Source organism: Marmota flaviventris, chromosome 3 (genome assembly GCF_047511675.1).
Source record: "Marmota flaviventris isolate mMarFla1 chromosome 3, mMarFla1.hap1, whole genome shotgun sequence".
NCBI classification, from domain to species: domain Eukaryota; kingdom Metazoa; phylum Chordata; class Mammalia; order Rodentia; family Sciuridae; genus Marmota; species Marmota flaviventris.
This window is the reverse complement of record NC_092500.1, coordinates 107,102,465-107,124,849: the sequence shown is the minus strand read 5'-3', so window position 1 is coordinate 107,124,849 and position 22,385 is coordinate 107,102,465. Positions and strand designations below refer to the sequence as shown.

Genomic DNA, 22,385 nt, shown 5'->3' with positions numbered 1-22,385 from the left:
GAAGGGGCTTCCTTTTCTAGAAACGGTTCAATATCTGATCTGAGCCCTGAGTAGGAAGTGAGAGAAGCCTGGGGAATGCCCGTGGGAAAGGTCTTCTGGGCAAAGAGATCAGCAGGTATCAAGGCCGTGAGGTTGGAACTTGCTTTGAATTTTATTGAAGAGAAAGGAATACAGTAGGTAGGGCTTCAGTGGATTATGCCTGGAGTTCCTAGAAGGATCTGAGGTGGGTATCTGATAGGGAGCAGCTCTGTACACAAAGGACTTTAATGAGGCTTGGGAAGAATTTGAGTCCATTGAAGGATTTCTAGCTAGAAAGTGGCATTCCTGGATCCCTTGGTGGTGAATCGGGTGTGGAGGCAAGAATGGAAGCCACAGACAGATCAGTTAATAAAGATATAATGGTAGTGCAGTAGTAGCTGAAATAGCCTTTGTCTTCTCTCCAAGCAAAAATCAAAGAAACTAGGAAAACAAGGAAGTGTGGAGAGGAGGGGTAGCGATGTAGTATACCCTTTGCTTTTTTCTTAGGAAGCACATCTAGGATGTTGTTTAGCTTTTCTGTTATTAGTGGTGTAGAATACTTATTCAGTTATTTAATTGTCATGTAGTTTTGTTGTTATTTTTAATGAAGTGTATACTCATGTTTACTGGGATGGGATTTTGTCAAGTTAAATGAGGGTTTCAGATGTTCATATTATTCTTATCATATATATCACTTGTGTGAATCTGTTATTTATCAAATTTCTGGCACATGATTTCCTAATTTCTTGGCCTAGTTTGCTTCATGCATGGTTTATTTTTCTGTAAGTTTTCAATCCAAAGCCAAATCTCTGCTGGTGACTGTGACCTTTAATCACCCCTGGGCCCAGATTCCGTTAGGAAAGCTTTCTTTCCTTCCCAGGTGCTGGGACTGTCTTCGTTTCAGTCTCCAAGGCCATTTCCCACAGGACTCTCTGTCTACTCTCTATGAATAATTTATCTGTGGACCAGTGTCAGACTTCCCCTACTTCCTGGCCAGTTGTTTGGGAAGAATAAAGAAGAACGGCAAGAGGACGGGGAGAGCCTTATAAATGCTACAAATAGCAAGCCTCGGGAATGAACAATTAGCAATTCCCACCTGGATTTGTGAACCAGAGGAGAATACAGGTGAAGCGACAGCCCTCAGACCTGTGTGGTTTAGACCTGGTTGTTCTGTCCAGTGACATGGGCGTGGTGCTGACTTTCAGAATCTAATTCTACTGGCCTTACAGGAAGCTTTTCATCTTAGAGGTTGGTGATGGTGTTATTTTCGGGTGAAGACATGGATTTACTTATTAAATGTAAGATCTAGAAGAGAAGGGAGCATTTTGGTTTTGTTCACATCACTTTACGCAGCACTCAATACAACCTCTGGTAGTCAAAGAATTCACATATTTGTCAATAACTAAATGAATGACTCTGAATTATGTAATGGTAGTGATAAAGGAGGACATTGGGTCACAGATGTCAGTCGACTGTGGACTGTAATCTGTTCCACTACCCTGTATTTTCCAGATAGCTGTGCTTCTGGACTCCATGCCATTATTAGTAGCTGCCCCTCCAAGTTGGAACTTAGTGATGTCTGCAGCGATTCTGGATGCTGCTAGGGAGATATGCTTTTCCGTTTCATGGTCCTGTACCACTTGGCTTTTATAGCTCTCTTTTGTGTTCTCCGGGAGGCCTCAGATCTCCTCTTCTGACTATTTGGCATCATTTCCTTTTTCTCAAGTTGACTTTCCCTGGGTAAATTTGGAGGGTGATGAGTTTTGGTATCTAAACTCATGAATGAAGTGGTATGTGGGGTAAGTATTGAAGGATCATGATAGATTTTCCTGTGATAAGTAAATCCCTTTTTATAAAGACCAAGAGGCCATCATTATAACAAACTATTATTATAACAGATGCCACTTGTTTACTGGTGGTAAATTAGATTTTTTTTTTTACATTTAAATGCAAAATGAAATGAAGCATCCTATTCTAAAACCAACTTTCAATTAACATACCTATTGGGCAGAATGTGACAAAATGCCCCCTGGTGCTTATGTTTTCATATGAGATCTGTTTGGAATAGTCACTGTCATTGCATGCTATGATAAATTAGTCTTTACACGTCTGTTAAATTATTGTGGCTTACACATTCTGATAACTAAAGCTAAGCGGTCATTGCCAAAGAAGAAATATCCGGTGCTACCAAGATGGCACTGGAGAGTTGAAATGTTACTTAGATTTGGAAGCAAAGGACAAACAGGGAAGGAACAAAGATCACACACAGGAGGCTGACATGCTTCATGAAATGGGTGCTAAGTTTACTTGACCAAGAATGAGGATTTGGGGAGCAGAAGACTCCCATCTGTCTCTCCCTCAGGTGTCTAAGGAGAGAGAAACTTAGTAAGGATATGATCCAGATGGAGCTGGAGAGAGTACAGTAGGTTCTCCAGGAACAAGCTCTAGAGATTGAAATAAATCAAGAACCAGCCTCTGCTCAGAGAATGGAGGAGATGTTCTCCTCCAGCAGAGAGACTGGGCCTTACATGGTAAGGTGCATAACCCAGAGCTCAATTGTCTGCTGAATCTCTGGAGGAACCGTGTAACTAATCACCCAAGAAATGGATCTTCAAATCTGGAGAACACTAAGATTTGAATTTAATTTATGTGTCTATCATTACTCAAATCTGGATTACTTTGGCCTTTATACAGTCTCACACCTTTATTAAAACTTGTTTAAACACAAACATATTGGCTTAAAATTTGGTTCAATAAATGGCCTCTCAAAACAAAGTATAAATTCAGCATGTGTGTTCTCTGAGCTCGATTTTGGACCAGTTATTGAAATAGCAGCAGCGGCGGCAGCAGCAGCAGCAGAAGCAGTATTGTAATGAAATAAAATGAAATGACCTAATTGCAGTCACCTCTTTTCTCTCTTCTATTGCGTTTTTAGAAAAATGGGTCAAAGTCAGTAGACTGTTTGTGTTCTTTTCCTACTTTCAGTTTATTAACTTGAGTATCCATTTCCTGAATAGAACAAGATTTACTAAATAAAAAGGATAAGATATGGAATAAAGAAAAAAGTCATAATTATACTATGAGTTAGGTACATCCCTTTCCTGTACACCAGAACTAATCACCTTCTGGTTGCAGAAGAGTTATTATTTTTTAAAAAATAACTTATAAACCTTCTTTCCTTCCTGTAGGTGGAATGGCTGAAAAATGAAGAACCCATTGACTCAGAACAAGATGAGAACATTGACACCAGGGCTGACCATAACCTGATCATCAGGCAGGCACGACTCTCTGACTCAGGGAATTATACTTGCATGGCAGCCAACATAGTAGCCAAGAGGAGGAGCCTGTCAGCCACTGTGGTGGTCTATGGTAAGACCAGCCCAAAGGCCAGGAATGGATAGGGAGGGCAGAAGGCAGAAAAGTAGAGAGATGTGTATTTCACTAAACGTTTCCCTGCTTAGAGCTGAAAGGACCTGGGGGGCTCTCCACTCCAGTGCTCTGTCCTGCCTCCCCCACTTGGCAGGTGAGGAAACCTCCCTCTTGCTATTGATGTGCTTGCTGTTCTGCCCAATATTGGACTTCAATTAGATAGTGACATTTCCAGTCTCTCTCCTTTAAAAATAATAATAAGAGTTGTTTGTTTTCTTCCGTTATGCTTATAGTTTAAAAGCATAATGGGCAGCTTCTGCTTCTCTCCATTCCCAAACCCAGCGTCCACCCCCCCCCCCCAATTCCCTCTGCCAGTTGCTTTCTCTCCTGGCATATGAAATCACCAAAAACAAACATTACTATTTGCTGACTATCTCAGGTATTATAGAAAAGAAGTTCCCAGATGTTTAACTAAAGGCATTCCCTTCCATAATAGAAGAGCCTTGGGATTTATATTCAAAGCACTTAAAGTAATAGAAATTCAAATGCTGATATTTTCTTCTTATACTCTGGATTTTCAAGTGCTTTAGAGATCTTTTGATGAAGTCTTCCTATTTTTCATAATTTCCCCCACAAAGCACACTCTCTAGATCCTGCCTAATACTGATGAGTAGATTGAGGGGTAGCAGAGGTGAGGCCCAGGCTGCCTCACCAGTCTCTTGGTCCCCAGATGCCCAGCTCACAACACCTGGCACAGTGGCTTGCACATAGTAGGCAATCAGTAAAAACCTCTCTCCTTTTTTTTCTCCCCTCCCCATTTTTGTCTCTCAGTGAATGGAGGCTGGTCTTCCTGGACAGAGTGGTCAGCCTGCAATGTTCGCTGTGGTAGAGGATGGCAGAAACGTTCCCGGACCTGCACCAACCCAGCTCCTCTCAATGGTGGGGCCTTTTGTGAGGGAATGTCAGTGCAGAAAATAACCTGCACTTCTCTTTGTCCTGGTGAGATATACGCAGATTCCCTTTCCCTTCTGATCCACCAACACTATTAAGCTGGTGTGAAGCAATCAATATAACCTTCCTTTCCAAAGTCACCCTTTCCCAGGTTCTGAGGATAGAGCCTTTGTCTAATGAGGGACTCATTGTAATGGCAACATTGTCAATTCAATACCCCTGTTCAGTGTTTTAGGGCATTTTTTTTAATACTCAGATGACTTCATACACTCATGATCAGTAAGCCAAATGCTCTTTGAAGCATTTATACTACCATTGTTTGGTTGGGCTAAGCCACCCCCTTCTCTCCTTGGGTTCTCCCTCTTTGTGGCATGTCTTTGTATAACAGTAAGCAGGGACTAGTTTGTTTTCTTCAAGCACAAAGGATCAGCTACCAAACACTTGACCTTTTATCAATTTTGGCTTTGTATTTATTTATAATACAATTGGCAGGGATCATACACTTCTCACAGCAGTTTATATTTTACCTTGGGTATGTGTTTGCCTTTCTTTCTGAAAAGATAAACCTCATTTACCAAATGTGTCTTTTATCAGTTCTGTTCTCCTCTTCCTGGCTGTAACCCAATTCATACAATGAAAAGTAGATGAAATGGAAGATGGCTTTCTTTATGGAAAGCATATCCTCCCACTGAGAAATAAATTGATCCTGCATCTCATATGCACTACAGAATATTAACTCCAAGGACACGGGACCAGAGCCTAAAATTTCAAACTTAGTTGCACCCAAAGCTAAGTTGAGGCTCTCACCAGCAGAATATTCTTGGAGTTTCCTTTTGGACTCATGTTCAATAAACATTTATTGAGTGCTTACTATGTGCCAGGTACTGTGCAGGATATTTTTCTATGTAATGTCATTTAACTCTGTGTTGTGAGTTTTATTATCTCCAGCTGATAGACTAGTCATTGTAGCCATATGATTGCCCAGTGTTGCATCGCTTATAAATTGGTACGACCAACTCAGGGACTCAGAAATTTTGCCTCAAGTTCACTATGTTTTTTTAATCTTACTCTACTCTTGGACTAATTGCTTTAGATTAAAAATTGTACTACCATAACCCAAATAAGCATGGTTAGACTATTCCTAGGAGGTAATGGGGCAATTGTCTCAAACATCTGCCCTAATCTCTAGGGTTGATTTTTAATGGAATTAAGTTTAGTTTGTTCATTTCTACATATAGCAGCAATCCATGACCCAAGAAATTCTATTTATGTAGGTCCTGGCATCTTGGGGTTTAACTGACCTGTTTTAGTTTAAAGTATCAGTATATTTGGGTTTAATTTTTTAATAGTATAGGGACATTTAGGGATAGAAGATAGTTTATTTTTATTTTACCCTCTGTTCTCAACTGTCAACCCACAAGGCAGTAGCTGGTTACCAAGGGTTACTGCATAGTTCACCTGTCCAGCTAAGATGCACTTGAGCATGAAAGACTGGGGAAGAATAGATAGTGCCCTTATCAGCCAACCCAAAGATACTGGTCATTCAGCTGCTTGCCTAAATTCAATAACTTGTCTCATCCTGAAATAGTAAGAGAATTATATCACTGCATTTTTTTTTTTTTTTTTTAGGAAAAAAAACCAGGGAGAGAGGATACTCTTTATCTGTGGATTTATTGTTATTTTGGTGATGATTTCTTTAAAATCCAGTGCTAAGGACAGCAGCAGCAACCCTGGAGGGAGTCTCCTGACAGCTGCTTCCTTCTAATGATGGTTTCTGTTCTTTTCCTTTTGAAGTGGACGGAAGCTGGGAAGTATGGAGTGAATGGTCCGTCTGCAGTCCAGACTGTGAGCATCTCCGGATCCGGGAATGCTCAGCACCACCCCCGAGAAATGGGGGCAAATTCTGTGAAGGTCTCAGCCAGGAATCTGAAAACTGCACAGATGGTCTCTGCACGCTAGGTAACACCTTCTGTTTAACGTCTTCGGTGTTGGTGCATGATGTCCATATTTTCACATATTTCAAGAAAGGATGTCACAACCATTAACTGGGTTAAAGTAGTCAGCAGGAAGCCAGATCACCAGGCACAAAAAAGCGAATAGGTAGGAAGCATAGAAAAGTAGATAGATACATTCTTACTAACATGGGGCGATTTTTAATTTTTATCATAATCTAATCAGATAGAAAACATTTAAGACTATCAGTAGCTACCACTTGTGTTTGGTGAAATTCTGGTACTGACCACTGTGTGCTTAGAGTTCTCCCAAGAATTTTGCAGCACTATAAGACATGGAAGTGTTCAGAGGCCAGGATTCCTTGGCGAAGAATGTGTATTACAACTGTATCTTACAAATGGTGGGGGATAGGGAGACCTCTAGAGGTGTGTAGTTTCATGTCCCATTGATCAGACAGGGTAGAAAATAGCATGATTGTTTCAAAACTTCTAAGCCTTTGCTTTATTCCCAAGAGCAAACTGTTTTCATCTCCAAGTGACTGTATGACTGGGTTAAAAGGGAGGATCAAATATATTCAAGGAGAGACAGGGTTTTTTTTGTTTGTTTGTTTGTTTGTTTGTTTGTTTGTTTGTTTTGTGGCCCTAACCAAGCCACTTAACTTCCGTGACTATAAGTACCAAAAGTGATGATAGCCACTTTCAGTTATTATCAAGGCAAAATGAGAAAAAGATATATTGACATCTTTTATGGCACCAAGTTGGTGCTCAGTAAATATTAACCCCTCCTCCATTTCCCACTTGGATGAGCTGAGGTATGTTGATTTTACTTGGATCCTTTAAAAAAAAAAGAAGACTGGGAGCATACATATTTGCTGGAGCTAGTTTCCCTTCTTGGAAAACTCATGGGGTGATATCTAGAAAAACAATAGTTTGAGATCTTTTTAGGAATATATGTCACTTTTTATTAGGGAAAATGACAGTATGTTGAATTTCTTTTTCTGCATCCATATGACTGGGTACCATTGAGGGCAAGCACATGCTAACTGTTTTGTGTGTTCAGAATAAATCTGTATGGGTTATTCATCATTTAAAATGTGTAGAACATTGAAACGAGTACTTTTTATAGTTCATTAATTTTTTTTCCTCTTTAACAATTTTTATTGGTGCATTACCATTATGCATAGTACTGGAATTTATTATGCCATACTCATTCATGCACATTTGATCAATCTCACTCTCCCTTTCTGTCCTTTTTTTTCCCTTCCTTCCTCCCCCTGATCTACTTGCTCTATCCATTGCTCCCATGTGTTGTTGTTGTTATTATTATTATTATTAGTAGTAGTAGTAGTAGTAATAGTAGTAAGTGTATCATAATTAGTTAGTGTATAATAATCATATATACAAGCAGGGTTCATTGTAGTATGTTCACACATGGACATAGCATACTTTTGTAGATTTTTTTCCCCAGTACTTCCCCATGCCCTTCCCTACTTCTTCCCTCTTAATATTCTTCTACTCTGTTATTCTCCCAAGCACTTATTAATAACCCACAGTGCCTTTATTTGCTAGTGAAAGCACTAACTACCCTGCACATGTCAGACACAGTGCAAGGGGCTGTGACAGAAGACAACACAGCCACCAGTTCCAGTAACGATAGAGCCGTGCTCACCAACAGATTCATATGAGCATTTGTCTTCTTCAAAATGCCTTCCCCTGTCCTGTATAAAAAGAAACTGAACACCAACTAAGCAGCAAGATGTTTAAGGAAATGTGTTTCTGACAATCCTTCAATACCATTAGATTTTTCTATAAATACACCTCTGAGATAGGACTTTTTTTTTTTTTTTTTTTTTTTTTTTTTTACTATTTACTGTATTTTTACTATTGTGGCCAGCACTGAGAATTTATTGGCAAGTGTTCATCCTACTTGAAAATCCTAGGTGACAAACTAATTAGGGTTCTACAGACAAACAGAACCACCAGTCTACAAAGAAAAACCAAGATAGTACACAGTGGAGAGATATTTATTATAAGAAATTGGCTCATACATTTATGAAGTCCAGCAAGTCCAAAAATGCAGAAACAGTATTCCAGGTCAAGTCCAAAGTAGAACCAGGAAGACCTGATGTCCCAACTTAGAGGCTGTCATATGAGAAAAGCAGATATGCCAGTTCAGAGACGGTCAGGGAGAATTCTGTGTCACTCAGGGTGGAGCCAGCCTTCTATTCTATGATGGTCTTCAACTGACTGACTGAAGCCCATTCGCCTCTAGAGGCCAAACTGCATTACTCAGTCTTCTAATGAAAAAGGAATACTCTCACAGAAATACTGAGAAGATAATGTATGACCAAACATCTGGGCACTCCATGGATCACTCAAGTTGACACATAAAATTAACCATCATCAATGCATATGTTCTTGTGAAATTCAGGAAGCTCAGTCTTTCCATGAAGCTACTCATGTCCCTAGTTCAGGCATAGCTTTAAGTAATTCAATGATTTACTGAATGGACCTCTACTTTGGGTATTGGCCATGTATGGTTTTAATCACACAAGTACTTTCTTGAATATTCTGTTGGTGTTTTCCCATAGTGGAAATATTTAGGAAGACAGTGAGGTTTGGAATGTATTCATCATTGGAGGTAGAATCTTTCCTAAATCCATTCCCCTCAAGTTGAAAATGCTATAGGAGCCTTCTTCTTCTTCTTTTTCTTTACCTATTCAAGCTATCTATTCATTCATACATTCTCTTTTCCACATAAACATGCTTTTTCCAGTTTCCTTGCCTGTATAGTATGCATATGAGGCTATCTATCAAACAAGTTTCAAAATTTTAAAAGCTATAGTGACTTAACTTTCTTGAGGGAGAAAGTCTGTGTAATCATAAATGTGAATGAGATCTGTTTGCATATCAGTGGGAACAGAGTACATTTATAAGATCCCAATACCAGGATGTAGTATATGTTTCTAGACAGAAAGTGGCCACCAATATCAACAAAGATGAGTAACATTTCACTATCTGTAGAAGCACCAAACAACAATCCAGTTAAATGATGCCAGCAACACTGTGTGTTCCTCCTGGGTATGCTGTCAGAGTTCTCTTGATGAAAATAGCTGCACTTTCAGGATAGAGCTCCAGCAAAGGATGGCTTTGATTAAAATAGCATTTGGCAACAGCTTTATGGAACACTGGCTTTATTGAAGGATCTAGGTCAGGTTACAATTTGGGAATTTACTTCATCCTAATTTTTTTCCCTTTAAAATACCAATATGACCTTAAAGCAATTCCTCAATTTCCACTTTCTCTTGGAGGTTTGACAATGACATTGCTTGGCTCTTGGATGACCTACAATTCTTTGATTTTGTTTAGCCTTCAACAGAGTGTCTGGGTTTCTTTTGTTGTCCCTGAGGGCTGAATTTCTCCTAAAGATGGAGCTGCCAGCTCTGAATGATCACTTTAATATTTGGGTGTGATTGTTGCTTGGTCAGTTGTGACTGAAGCACAGAACCTTAGTGTCATGCTATCACAGATGGCCATACCTAAGTGCTCTCAACAAGAAAACAAATGCCCCAAGACTGGTGAAAATAAAACGGCACCATTCTGGCCAGTAGCAGTGAGTCTATGGGTCTAAACTGCAAGCATAAAGTAAACCTCTGATCCCTTTATGCTAGAACATTGATTTTCCAGAGAATGAAGATAATTATGGAGTGTGATTGTCAAGAAACAAGAATTTGTGGATCCATGTTCTCTGAGTGTAAACACCGGACTCAGTAGCTTTCTGACCTGAGCAGAGCAGGTCCCTTCTACCTGCTGAGCAGAGCAGCTTCTGTGCCCTGAGAATCACAGCCAGAGCTGAATAACCTGCACGTGTCTTGCTGACAGGAACAGAAAGATGAAAATGATGGGGTGTTTAGTTTGATCCTCAGGAATAAGAGAAGCCTTCTCCCTCTCTCTTTATTCCAGTAGAAATAAAACTAAGGGATTTGGCTTGAGAAGATGAAATGGATCTGCCTCAGAAGGGATTAGTGCCTAGATGTGTAGCTTGGCTAAAGCCAGAGAAATGCCACAGGGACTGCAGAGAGGCAGTCTTCAAGGCTGAGCTACCTGAGAGCTAATCTGTCCTGCTTGTCAAGATACAGCAGAGGTCAGTTCAACATTGACAGTTCAGAAACTGAAATATCAGTTAAAGGGTGGTTTGTTTTCATTTCTGATGGGGTACATTGATAAGAAAAGTTTGAAGTGACAGTCTGGGAAACCACATCAAGGATAAAGACATCTATACAATAGCAAGTTCAAGTAAACATTCCCAAGCTACCTCTAATAATCTCACCACATTGTCTGTTGAAAGACCTACTTAAATGACCTAGAGGAAGCAACTGAAAAGGTGAACCTATAATCACACGAAAATAATGGCTGCTTTGTTAAGCATTTTCTCTTGGACCAATCTAAGCCTCATTGTTATCTATTACCATAATTACCTGAATCCCTTCCCTATATTCTAGGGTACTGATAAAGAGAAATTTTATACTGGAGATAACTCAGAGTATCTGAAACAACTCTTCCACTTTTTTTTTTTTTTTTTTTTTGCCAGTGGTTTTATGGATACTGATTTTGCAGAGAGGATCCTAATAGATAGATACCCCTTCATCAGAATAAAACCATCAATTCTTTTCTTTGGACAAAGTTTCAGGAATTCATACTTGACTTATTTTTAAACTTTAAGATAAGTTCATATTTTAGAACCAGTTCAACTGCACAATCGACTAATTATACCATAAATGCTACACAGTAAAGAAATGGAAATGTCATCAATAAGATAACATGCTCACACAGTGCATTCCTGTTGTCACCAAGTATCCTACCACTTGCTAATTCTCCCAAGTGTGGTTTCATTATTAAAATCTCATTCCCGTTCCATTTATAGTACATAGTAGGTGCTCCTTCATATGTAAAGGTTTTTTTTTTTTCCTAGAAATACACAATAGCTTGCCTTTCTGCATAATAATCAATGGATTAGTTCAGAGTTGTTCTCGAGTATACCGCATAGCAAATGTGGATATAATATTGCAGACCCACGGGAGTAATAAGAATGTAGACGTGGACCCGTATGAAGTCATTAGCAGCTTAGCAACAGTCTCTCCCCCATGCCCCAGTAAACGCTTTCCCACTATGGGAGCCCATAAGAAGGCCAGTGAGTAACAAGCTTTAATGAGACAGAGTGGAGTGGCTCCCAGACTCCAGGTTCCATTGTGCTTAATTACAAAAGAAAATAAAGCAGAGTGATCGCAATACTCAGATGTCTTAATGAAAGCATTCTTGTAAATTCTACAAAGCTAATAAAACTGTTTCTTCCTTATGATAAGAAGACTTGCACTAGAGTGCCATATCCAGGGGAGAATTGAGGATAAAGAGGGTAGAGAATAAACCATATACAACAAATCACCTTAAAATTCATGCCCTTTGTTATCCGCCCACTATAGACTTTTCTATTTGTAGGCCCTTCTTAATGAAAACATAAAGATGTCTGATTGTTTTTTGAACATAATCCCCCTTCCAAATAAACATTGGCTTCCATTCATTGGGCCATGATTGATATGTATTTCATAAGCTCTTAAAAGTCTATGGCCTTCTTATCAACCAGCTCTGAAACACTTAAAATGCCTTTTGTCATGCAGGACATTTTCCCTTTGTCAGGTCTACTCTTTATTTCCTCATGGATCTGTGCTACAGGTACATAGTCACCACAGTGTAACCTAGGTGATAATTGCCTTCTCAAGTAATAGAAATCAAGGCAATTATGCTGCCTGCCTCTTCACTTCCTCTCCTTCTATTTACTTTTTTTGTCCCCAACATGTTTCTGTCTTTTTCTACTCTGCTTCTGTTCTTTGGGTGGCATTAAACAGGAAGTGCTATGCTTTATTTTAAACACAATCTCTGGAAGGTTATTTGTCTCAGGCGCATCTGGTTAGCTTTGTTCATTTTATGAGAGGAATCAAAATCAAAGCTCCACTGTAAATAGGGAGGACCCTGAACAGGAATTGAGGGAACTGGAGAACAAGGTGCTGTATCTTCATTTCATATGAGTTGGGAAAAGGACAAACACAAAGATAGGTATTGACTCTAAACTAGGGATGTGTGGAGCTCAGAGTGTCTGTGAGGCTGGGACTGGGTTGATTTAGCATTCAGAACTGAGGCTACGTAGCCTTCCAGGTTCCCCTGGGACTCTGAGTTGAACCTGATTACTCTCTTTTTGAAAGATCAGAAAGGGATGTGTACCTAGAATTAGGATAAAGGAATGATTAGAGCCAACTAGACTTGAAATAAACTGCATAGATAAAAGACAGGTTGAATAATCAGGGCTCTGTGATCAGATGGCTTGAGTTTTCATTATGAAGACAATACAATGAGCAGGAGTACCCTGAACAAATTTAATTTTTAAGCCTAAATTTGCTCATCTGTAAAGTAGAATTCTTAATAATATGTATTATTGGTGGTTTTTCTTTTTTTTTGAGAAGATGAACCAGTTCATGCGAAGCACTTAGCATCCATAATATGCACTCCATTTGTGTGAATAATAATAACAATAGTATGTGTCTATGTTTTCTAATAACAAGATTTTTTTTTTAACTGGGAATTTAACCCAGGGGAGCTCTACCACTAAGCTATACCCCCAGCCCTTTCCTTTTCATTTTTAATTCTGAAGCAGGGTTTCAAGAAGTTGCTGAGGCTGCCCTCAAACTTCTGATCCTCTTGCTTCAGCCTTCTGAGGAGCTGGGATTTATTGGCATGTGCCACTGTGCCTGGCCTCTCTAATAAAGGGAATTTTATGGCAGAAAAAATAATTTTATCCCTATATATCTATATACATATATAGATATAGTTATATATATGTTTTCCACACCTTGAAAAGTATCAGCATGTGAAACTTCAGATATTTTGTTAAAATATTTCCCGATACATCTGATTAATACAGTGTTTCTAATGTAATAAAATGTACTTGTCATTAAAATAAAAATGAGATACAAATTATATTTTTATGCAAACCAATTCTGAGCAGTAATTTGAGAAATACTGCCAACTGTAAGAAAAAAAGAATCCTCTTTTTTTGTTTGTTTTTTTGGTGGTGGGGGGGTTGTACTGAGGATTGAACTCAGGCACTCAGCCACTAAGCCACTCTCCCCACCCTATTTGTATTTTATTTAGAGACAGGGTCTCACTGAGTTGCTTAGCACCTCACCATTGCTCAGGTTGGCTTTGAACTTTCGATCCTCCTGTCTCAGCCTCCTGAGTCACTGGAATTACAGGCATGTGCCATCAAGCCTAGTCCCATGAGGATTTTTAAAATTTACTGTCACACTAAAGGTTCAAATCCTTCCCTAGCATTTCCAGCAAGTAGCTGAATGAACAGCTCTCAATTTCCCAGCCTTCCTTTGTCCAACAGGTAAGGATTTGGTCCTTAGCAAGAGACAGCAGGTGATCTATAGGGTCCCAAACAGTTGTAAAATTTTTTGATTCTTACTAATAGTTAAAAATAACTCAAGAGGAAAGCTCAGGAGAGGGAAAAAGAATTACCATATGGGCCTGGATGATCCACAGGTGAGAAAATCAGTCCTCAGAACATTAACAGTGGGACACACAGATTTCCATCATTCATCAGGAATAAGTGTTTTCTAACAACCTGTGACAGAAAGTACTTTTTATAAAGCAAACTCTAATTTGTCAATACCTATGCAAAAATCCTTTCTTCCTGGAGTGGATGGGTAGCAAACCCCAAAACACACAAACTACTAGACTGTACAGCAATCTACAGATCAGAGAATCATTGTGCTGCTGCTGCTGCTGATTCTGGAATACTGAGTTGTAGCATACCCAGAATTGTTCTCATTCCACATTGTGTGTGTGTGTGTGTTGCTGGGGTTCAGACCTGGGACCTCATGCATGCTAGGCAAGTGCTCTGTCATTAAGCTATATTCCCCAGCACTTTCTGTTTTAGTTTGAGATAGTGTCTTGCTTTGTTGCCTTGAATTTGCAATTTACCTGCCTCATCCTCAGAGTAGCCTGGAATACAGGCTGGGAATTATCTTTCCCAGCTTTCTTATTCCACATTTTAAGATCCCCAAATTAACAATATTGGCATAGTTTGTCAGTTCAAAGATTTAGCTGTCAGTAGCTGCTGATAGCCAAGGTCCCTTGTAGTCAGGAAGTTTTCAGAATTTAGATTCATCATATAAAGAATTAGTTCTGTGAATTACAAATTCTACACTGGAGGTGTAATTAGCTCAGGATTCAACTATACGAAACTCTGGGTAAGAAATATTAGTCTAGACTAGAGAAAGATTTAATGTCTGAGATCATAGACTGGTTGGGCTGTAAAAGAAATGGCAAGAACCCAATCAGGGAAGTGATTTAAAACTGAGTAATCTACTCTTGTAAAAAATTCAGTGGCCTCTGGGGTGTGCTGAGCAAAGCGAATTAATAGAGATAGAGGAAAGCTCTTTGTTTTGATTTCACCTTTTCTCCTTAAATTACAAATTAAATACACATGTCTCTTCAAGATCAGTGAGAAAGGTGATACATAAGTGGAGATATTAACTTCATCAATAGACATTATCATTCACTGCATTAACCCTGTCTTCCTAGTTCTCTACAATGATGGCATTATAATAAGACCTTGCTTACATGTGTTTGGTACAGGAACGATGTTAGTGTTCTGTGTTCAGAAAATTGCCAAGCTTATGTAGAAAGCTATCATAGGACACGAAAAAGAGCTCTGAACTAGGTGTTATGAGTCCCAAGACCCAGTTCATGTGTTTCATTAACCAACACATGACCTTGAGCAAATCAGGTGGTACTATACTTTGCATCCATATCTGTAAAATGAGGAATGTAAGTATGATGACCTTTCAGGCTCATCCCTGCTTAAAAACTTGAATTCACAATTTTATATCTTCAATGTAGCTCTCATATATGTGTATACACACATATGCTTTCACACGTGGAATATGTATATATACATGATAAATATATAATATGAAAATAATACTATATATTTACAATATATACATATATAATAATACCAGTGCTTTCAGATCATGTTCTTTTTAATCAGTTCTGAGAAGCTTATCTAATTCACTCACAACTGAAATGAGCCATTTGAGAGATCATTACACAGAGTGAGAGGGCAACTTTTAGATAGGAAACAAATCATCCGACCCCAACAAAGGAGGTGGCCGGCCTCACCTGGGTATTGACTCATCAGATCCTCCTTAAGGGACTGCTGCCACAGACCCTTCAATGTGAAGCCAGTGTGTCCTAGGAAATACATAGGAAACTTACAGACCTGCCTTCGTACTGCCTGGGATAGAATAACATATGAGGCTGAGCATTAGTGATCCATTTGACAGATATTTACCGAGTGCCTGCTCTGGTCCATGCACTGTTCTAGGTGATGGCACAGGGAAGCCCGGTGGACTGTACATACTCATGGCTCTGTCTGTAATGGAAGGTGATTTGTGACTGGCATGAGCACTGAAGAGGCATGAAGAACAGGCTGGGAGTCAAGAGTCCTCATTTCACAATTTCTCCTTGGGCAGATTTTATAAGCAGGCTTAACAGACTGCCTGTGGCAGTTGTTAATTATTTCCTTAGCCATTGGTAAATAGTCATTATAACAACTTCACTCACCCCTACCATCCATTCCCTACTCAGACCTCCTTTTTTCCAGCAAGTAACAGGGCAACCCTTGGCACCGCAGGAAGATACTGTGGCCCTACGTCAAGGTTGGAGCTTTTGGAGAGGATTATATTTTTCCAACTTTACTGAGATATAGTTGACTGCTGAAAGTTGCATATCCTACAACTTTGTGGCTTCATATATGTCAACTTGTGAAATACTCATCACAACTTCATTAGCATATCCATCCCTTGACATTGCCTCCATTTTATTTGAATATAAAGTGAGAACATTTAGGATCTGCCCTCTTAGCAAACTTCAAATGCTAAATATAAAATGATGAACTCTAATCACATCATTGTACATTAGATCCCCAGAACTTCTCTGTCTTGCATAACTGAAACTATACCCCTTGATCAATACCTCCCCATATCCCCTACTCCACTCCCAAACCCTTGGCAACCGCCATTTTATTCTGTATCTGTGAGCTTGCTAATTTTAGATATACAAGTGAGAAAATGCAATATTTTCTTCCTGCAGTTGGCTTATTTCACTTATCATAATGTTTATATATATATATATATATTTATATATATATATGCATATTTATATATATAAATGTTTATATATTATATATAATGTTATATATATATATATATATATATATATATATATATATACACACACACACACACACACACACACACACACACATATAAATATATATGTTGTTCCATATCTTGGTCATTTTGAATAATACTGAAATGACCATGGGAGTGTAGATATATCTTCTATATATACTTTGTTTTGATATGATGTTTTTGAATAATACTTTTGCCTTAAAAGTAAGTGATCAACATGACAGTAACCAATAAATGATTCCTTTAAGTCTAAATTATGGACTCCGGACACTTTTGTTCGATTTTGAATACGTATATATTTCCATTGTAGATGAAAGCTAAGGAATCAAAGCAAAAGAGTTCATACACTATAAAAAGGATTTTAATATGTATATTCCCTTAAAGCATAGTTGGAAATATTGTATTTTATCACTTTGAGGCCAACTGCTGATAAGAAAGTCTTGCAGACATATGCTTAAAAGTGTTTGCAGCCGCCCAGGAACTTGTTTTATTCTGGGTATCCATCACAAAAATAAACTAAAACACAGAATCCATGGTAATGGATAAGAGATTATAAAAATTTAGTGTGTTTCTACATATGTGTGTGATTGTGTGGTACTTGTCTGGTGGTGCCTGGCTTATTTCCCTGAATAGAGGCTCCAGTTCCATCTATGTTATTGGTAATGACAGAACTTTCATCTTTTTTTTTATGGCTTTACACACACATACACATCACAGAATAGTGGTTACCAGAGGCTGGGGAGAGTAGGAGCAAGGAGGAAGGGAAGAGGTTGATCACAAAATACAATGTTTAATGAGAGAGGAGAAATAGATTCTGCTGTTCTGTTGTACAGTGGAGTGACTATACCTGATGTATTGTATATTTAAAATTAGGCAAGAAGAGAGCATTTTGAACATTATCACAAAGAAATGATAAATGCTTAATTAAGGTAATGGACACACTGATTACCCTGATTTCATTATTATACAATGTGTACATTTATTGAAACATCATATTGTAGTGCATAAATATGTGCAATTTTTTGTGTCAATCAAAAATAAAAATCAAGCCAGGTGCAATGGCCCACCCTTGTAATCCCAGTGGCTTGGGAAGTGGAGGCAGAAGGATCTTGAGTTCAAAGCCAGCCTCAACAACTTGGTGAGTCCCTAAGCAACTCAGTAAGACCCTGTCTATAAATAAAATACAAAAAGGGGCGAGGGGAGGCGGCTGAGGATGTGGCTCAGTGGCTCAGTGGTTAAGTGCCTCTGGGTTCAATCCCTGGTATTCAATTTTTTTTAAATTTAAAATGTCATTAAGATATACAGAAATTTAAATGATTTGGCTCAAGAATAAAATATGCAAACACCACTTTTGAGAATTGTCATTATACACTTACTTGACTGAGATCCAGAATTTGAAAGAACAAAGGGGAAATCTGCATGTTCTAAATATACACTAATCATGTGCTTTGGCAAAGGGCAATTCCAGAAGGTCATTATGATCAGAAGTGACATCCAGGAGCCATCTGTTGTTGTACCCTCCTGACTCCACCTAATTAACATGATAGGATCATGCACAATTCTTAGGTAGAGAGTGTCAATAGAGCTGTTTTTCATTTAGAAGTGTGCATGAGTTTTATTCAAGTGGGTGGTTTTTCCATTAAACCCTGGAATTCTAGTAATCACCCAAATTTCTCTGTGGGAAACCAGTGATTTCTTTAGCATACATCACCAAATGGAAAACCCTGGGAAGGATCTCTAAAAACTTTGTATTCTCTGTGCTTGTCCTCCCTGCATCCACTCAGATCACATTTTAACAGGAGCATTAGTTCTTGTGATGCCTGTTTAGGCTGGAAAGCTGGTGGGGAGTCAGGTGGGAGAGAGGAAGCTGAAATTGCATTAATCTAGTAACAGGTGGGATACATAGAGTCTCTGAAGAGTCATTCTGAGCACAGTCTTTAAAAGTGAACAGGAAAGAAAAACACAATGAAGAAACTAAAAAGTTAAAACTAAGATGGGCTGTTTTATACTCTTTCAATTTGTCTGTGTCTTTGATCACTGAGAGAGGTTTAGAGTATATACAGAAGCTGGTGCACATTCTACTGCCTAAATGAACTTTCTTTCAACACCCAAAGATTAGAATCTACTCTTATCATCTTGGGTGTCTGCCTGACATATTCAGGCACAGTGGTGTTGCCAATGCAAAGAAGTCCTTGTGTTTGTCTAATTATCTTCTACTACTAATACAAGGCCAATCTGCCAGACCCTGGGTTTCCTGTAGCCTTGGATAGCATAATACTGGCTCTTAATTACTTCTAGTTTCAGGAAGAGATGGAAAGAAGAATAAATGAAACACACTGGTAATCAAGAATCTCAACCTCTTTACTACCCATCAGCAAATAAAGAAGCAAGAAGATTTTAATTTCATTTTCTCCGTTTTTCTTGCTCAGACTCTGTGTTTGCAATGTCACATTAAGCATTTAAATATGATTTACATGTTAAGGACCTGTAATTATAAAAGTACAAAAATATGAAATGACATTCACATTCAGACATAGGAGTGTTCATGCAAAGGGAGTGATCACTGAGGATTCTAGGAAGGAATTGGAAATTGACCTGTGCCTTAGAGGCAAACTTTGACATGAAGCACTTGGAAGGACAAGGGCAACCCAAGGTGGGCAAAAACTTTTATATGGGACTGGAGAATTGATAGACTTATCAGGCATGTGCATGGATTTCAGTTGCAGTGCTGTGGAAACTGAGTCCTGCTTGGGATGGTGAAGATGGGCAAAGCATTTGGTCTTGACTTGAGGACTGTGTGGAATCATGGTAGAGTCTTGCATCTTGCATGCTGATTCTAGAGAATAAGCACATAAGGAACTAGCCAGAGAATGTACTGAAAAGGTGACTAATTCCACAAACTTCAGAATTAACTCCTAAGCAACTTAAAAGTTCAAAGAATGTGGAAGATAAACTCAAATAGAACAATTAAATATACCCTTTTGGAGTGGGAAAAGGTTTCAAAGAATTTGATCTATGAAGAAGGAAATAATAAAAGTGGTCTCTGGAAACAAAAGAAAAGAAGGCTAAACATTGACTATAATAACATGATTTGAATTGTTACCTGGGAAGTTTTAGTGGCCCTGTGTCTGCATCTTAAAAATGACACATCATACTTTCTATCAAATACATCTGTGCCATGTTCAAAACCAATGGGAGCAGATTTCAAATCATCACAACCTTCAGCTTTTGAGGAGCAGCACACCCCCCCCTCACTCTGTGAGATGGAGATTGAACCCATCTGTCTCCATGTGCCATCTCTCCTCTGGCCTCCTCTCTTAGGGCCCCAGTATGTGGGCTGCAGGCAGCTGGCCACATTTATTCCCCAATACAGGCTGGATGTAGGTGGGTGGGTAGGGGTGCAGTTATAAAGAGCTTCTGAGAACAATGGATGCCATGGAAATGCTTTGGGAACATCGAGTATAAAAAAGGAAGCCCCAAATTAAACAAAAGTAGAAAGAAATGAATCATGAGTGTAAATAAAAGGTAAATTGTTCACTCTCTCTCATATAGATATATACCTCCCCCGTCACACACACACCACACAAAGTGATATTTGCATTCAGCAATAAACAACAAAAGCAAACTGCAGAATAATATATGACAGTTCCATGATTTTTGTAGCTAAAAATGATAAACAACTGACAATTTCATGTAGTTTCAAGATATATATTAGCATTTATAAGTATGTTTAATCATATATATATGATAAAACATACATATATATGATTAAATATATATATATATATATATATATATATATATGTATATATATATATATATATATATATATATATATATATATATATTTCCCTAATATAAATATATATTTTATATTAGGAAAAATATAGGCTTATATATATAATTTAATGGTTACTTTCTGGTGGTGAAATTTTTTGTCTTTGTGATTGTACTTTTTATTTTGGATTCAATAACTGCTTGGTAACTATGTAAATAATAGAAATAATTCTCAAAGAAAAAAATGACAACTTAGAGCACTATTAAAAGCCACTTTTTGAATCTTTAACTTTTAAATACAAAGAAAGATTATAAGATTAAGTTGCAATTACCGATCATCGACTTCCCTTTACCCTGAAGGTAGCTGTCAGTATATAAGGTAGACCCTGTGAAAATTGTTATGATTTTCCCAAACCACAGCTCAGCTGCAGCGGACTCAAAATTGTAGCATTTCTCTGCCTGCAGGACACAAAAGGGGCCCTCCTGGGCCTATCTGTATACCCAAGGGCCCCAGGGAGGCAGAGACTAACTGAATTTGACCATGCAGAGCCCCAGATTTGTTGCCAGGAAGTGGCAATAATCACAAAAACACAAACCCCAATTAATCAGGAGCTCTTGGAGTGGGGCCCAGCCATGGGTATTTATTTTAAAAGCTCCCCAGGTAATTCTAAATGTGCAGCCAACATTCAGAACCATGGCCCTAATGGACTAATTTACTAAGGGGTCATTTAAATACGGCCTTTGGATAGAGGTAAAATGAAAGCAGAGAGGATTTGGTTGACCAAGGCCAAGTTGTTGCATGGCCTTGAGCCTTGTGAGAAAATGATTATGCAAACAGAGTAACAGAACATTGAATGTGAAGTGGGCAGTTCTTGCAAAGTTAGAGAGGTCAGTGGGTGGCCCTCCCTAGTGCCCATAAACCGATGTCAAATCAGACATCTCTAGTTAGGAAAATGCTCTGTGGTGGCAGCTTGCTGTCAAGGTAAAGTTATTTCACAAAATGCAGCAGAACCAAATTTTGATGCTGATGCCATGGGACTAAAGCTGTCTTGAGCCCCAGAGGCCTCTAGCCTTTTCCATAAGAGGATGCACACTAATACAAGAGACATGCTGGACTTCAGCACAAAGTAGCAGCCTCTTGCATAATTTTTACTCTGATTTAGGGAATCATTTTGAATGCATTCTTTATTTTTTATTTGTTGTTTTCAGATATACATGACACTAGAGTATATTTTGACATATTATACATATACGGAATGCAACCCACTCCAAACTTTATCCCATTCTTGTGGTTGAATGCATTCTTGTGGCCTATGTGTCTTTGGTTGATATCCTACAGATAGATGTACAGTAGGTGCAGACAGCAGAGCCCCTAGTGGCCTTCTGGTTTCTGCCTTTTTTTTTTCTTTAATATATCAGGAAACTGAAGTTTTGACTTGCCTTGATCTTACAGTAAGCAGAGGCCAGGTGTAGACCCAAATTTAACTTTCTTCACTCAGGTGTGCCCAAATCTTGCTAGAATTTCTGATTTGGAGTTTTGGCTTGTCCATAAGCAGTAGCACAAATAGGCATTTTTTCACTCTGAATAGATGATGATCCTGATAATCAGCATCATGATATTCAGGTATTGACATTATATTATTAGCTTCCATTTATTACAGTTATTAATGACAAAATATGTGCTAGCCCTATGCTGCATCCTTACTATCAACCCTCAAGGATTATTTTTATTCCCATTTATCTTCAGAGAACACTGGGGTCTCACAAGAAGAATGCAGATACTTCAAGATTTCAATTCAGTTCTGACCCGAAGAGTCTGCACTAACTGCACAGTACCACAGTGCTCATACCCATAGTACCAGAGCTGGGTCAGAGGGGAAAATGCCCCTCTCCTGCCCTGTGTGCCTTATGGCCTGATTTCTCTGTCTCTGGATATTATAGCCCCGTTACCTCTTTCTTCTTTCAGAGCTATACCCAGTGAAACTCTCTCACCCTGATTTTTTCA

The 22,385-nt window shown here is 38.6% G+C and overlaps 1 protein-coding gene across 1 annotated transcript in view; it reads left to right on the top strand.

Annotated features, from left to right (window-relative positions):
- The window catches only part of Unc5d (unc-5 netrin receptor D), a 278,883-nt gene that overhangs the window by 167,419 nt on the left and 89,079 nt on the right, over positions 1 to 22,385 (top strand). The window contains exons 6-8 of the mRNA XM_071609300.1: positions 3,207 to 3,387; positions 4,219 to 4,386; positions 6,133 to 6,297. Of these exons, the coding sequence (XP_071465401.1) occupies positions 3,207 to 3,387; positions 4,219 to 4,386; positions 6,133 to 6,297 (514 nt within the window). The remainder of the gene's footprint in view (positions 1 to 3,206; positions 3,388 to 4,218; positions 4,387 to 6,132; positions 6,298 to 22,385) is intronic.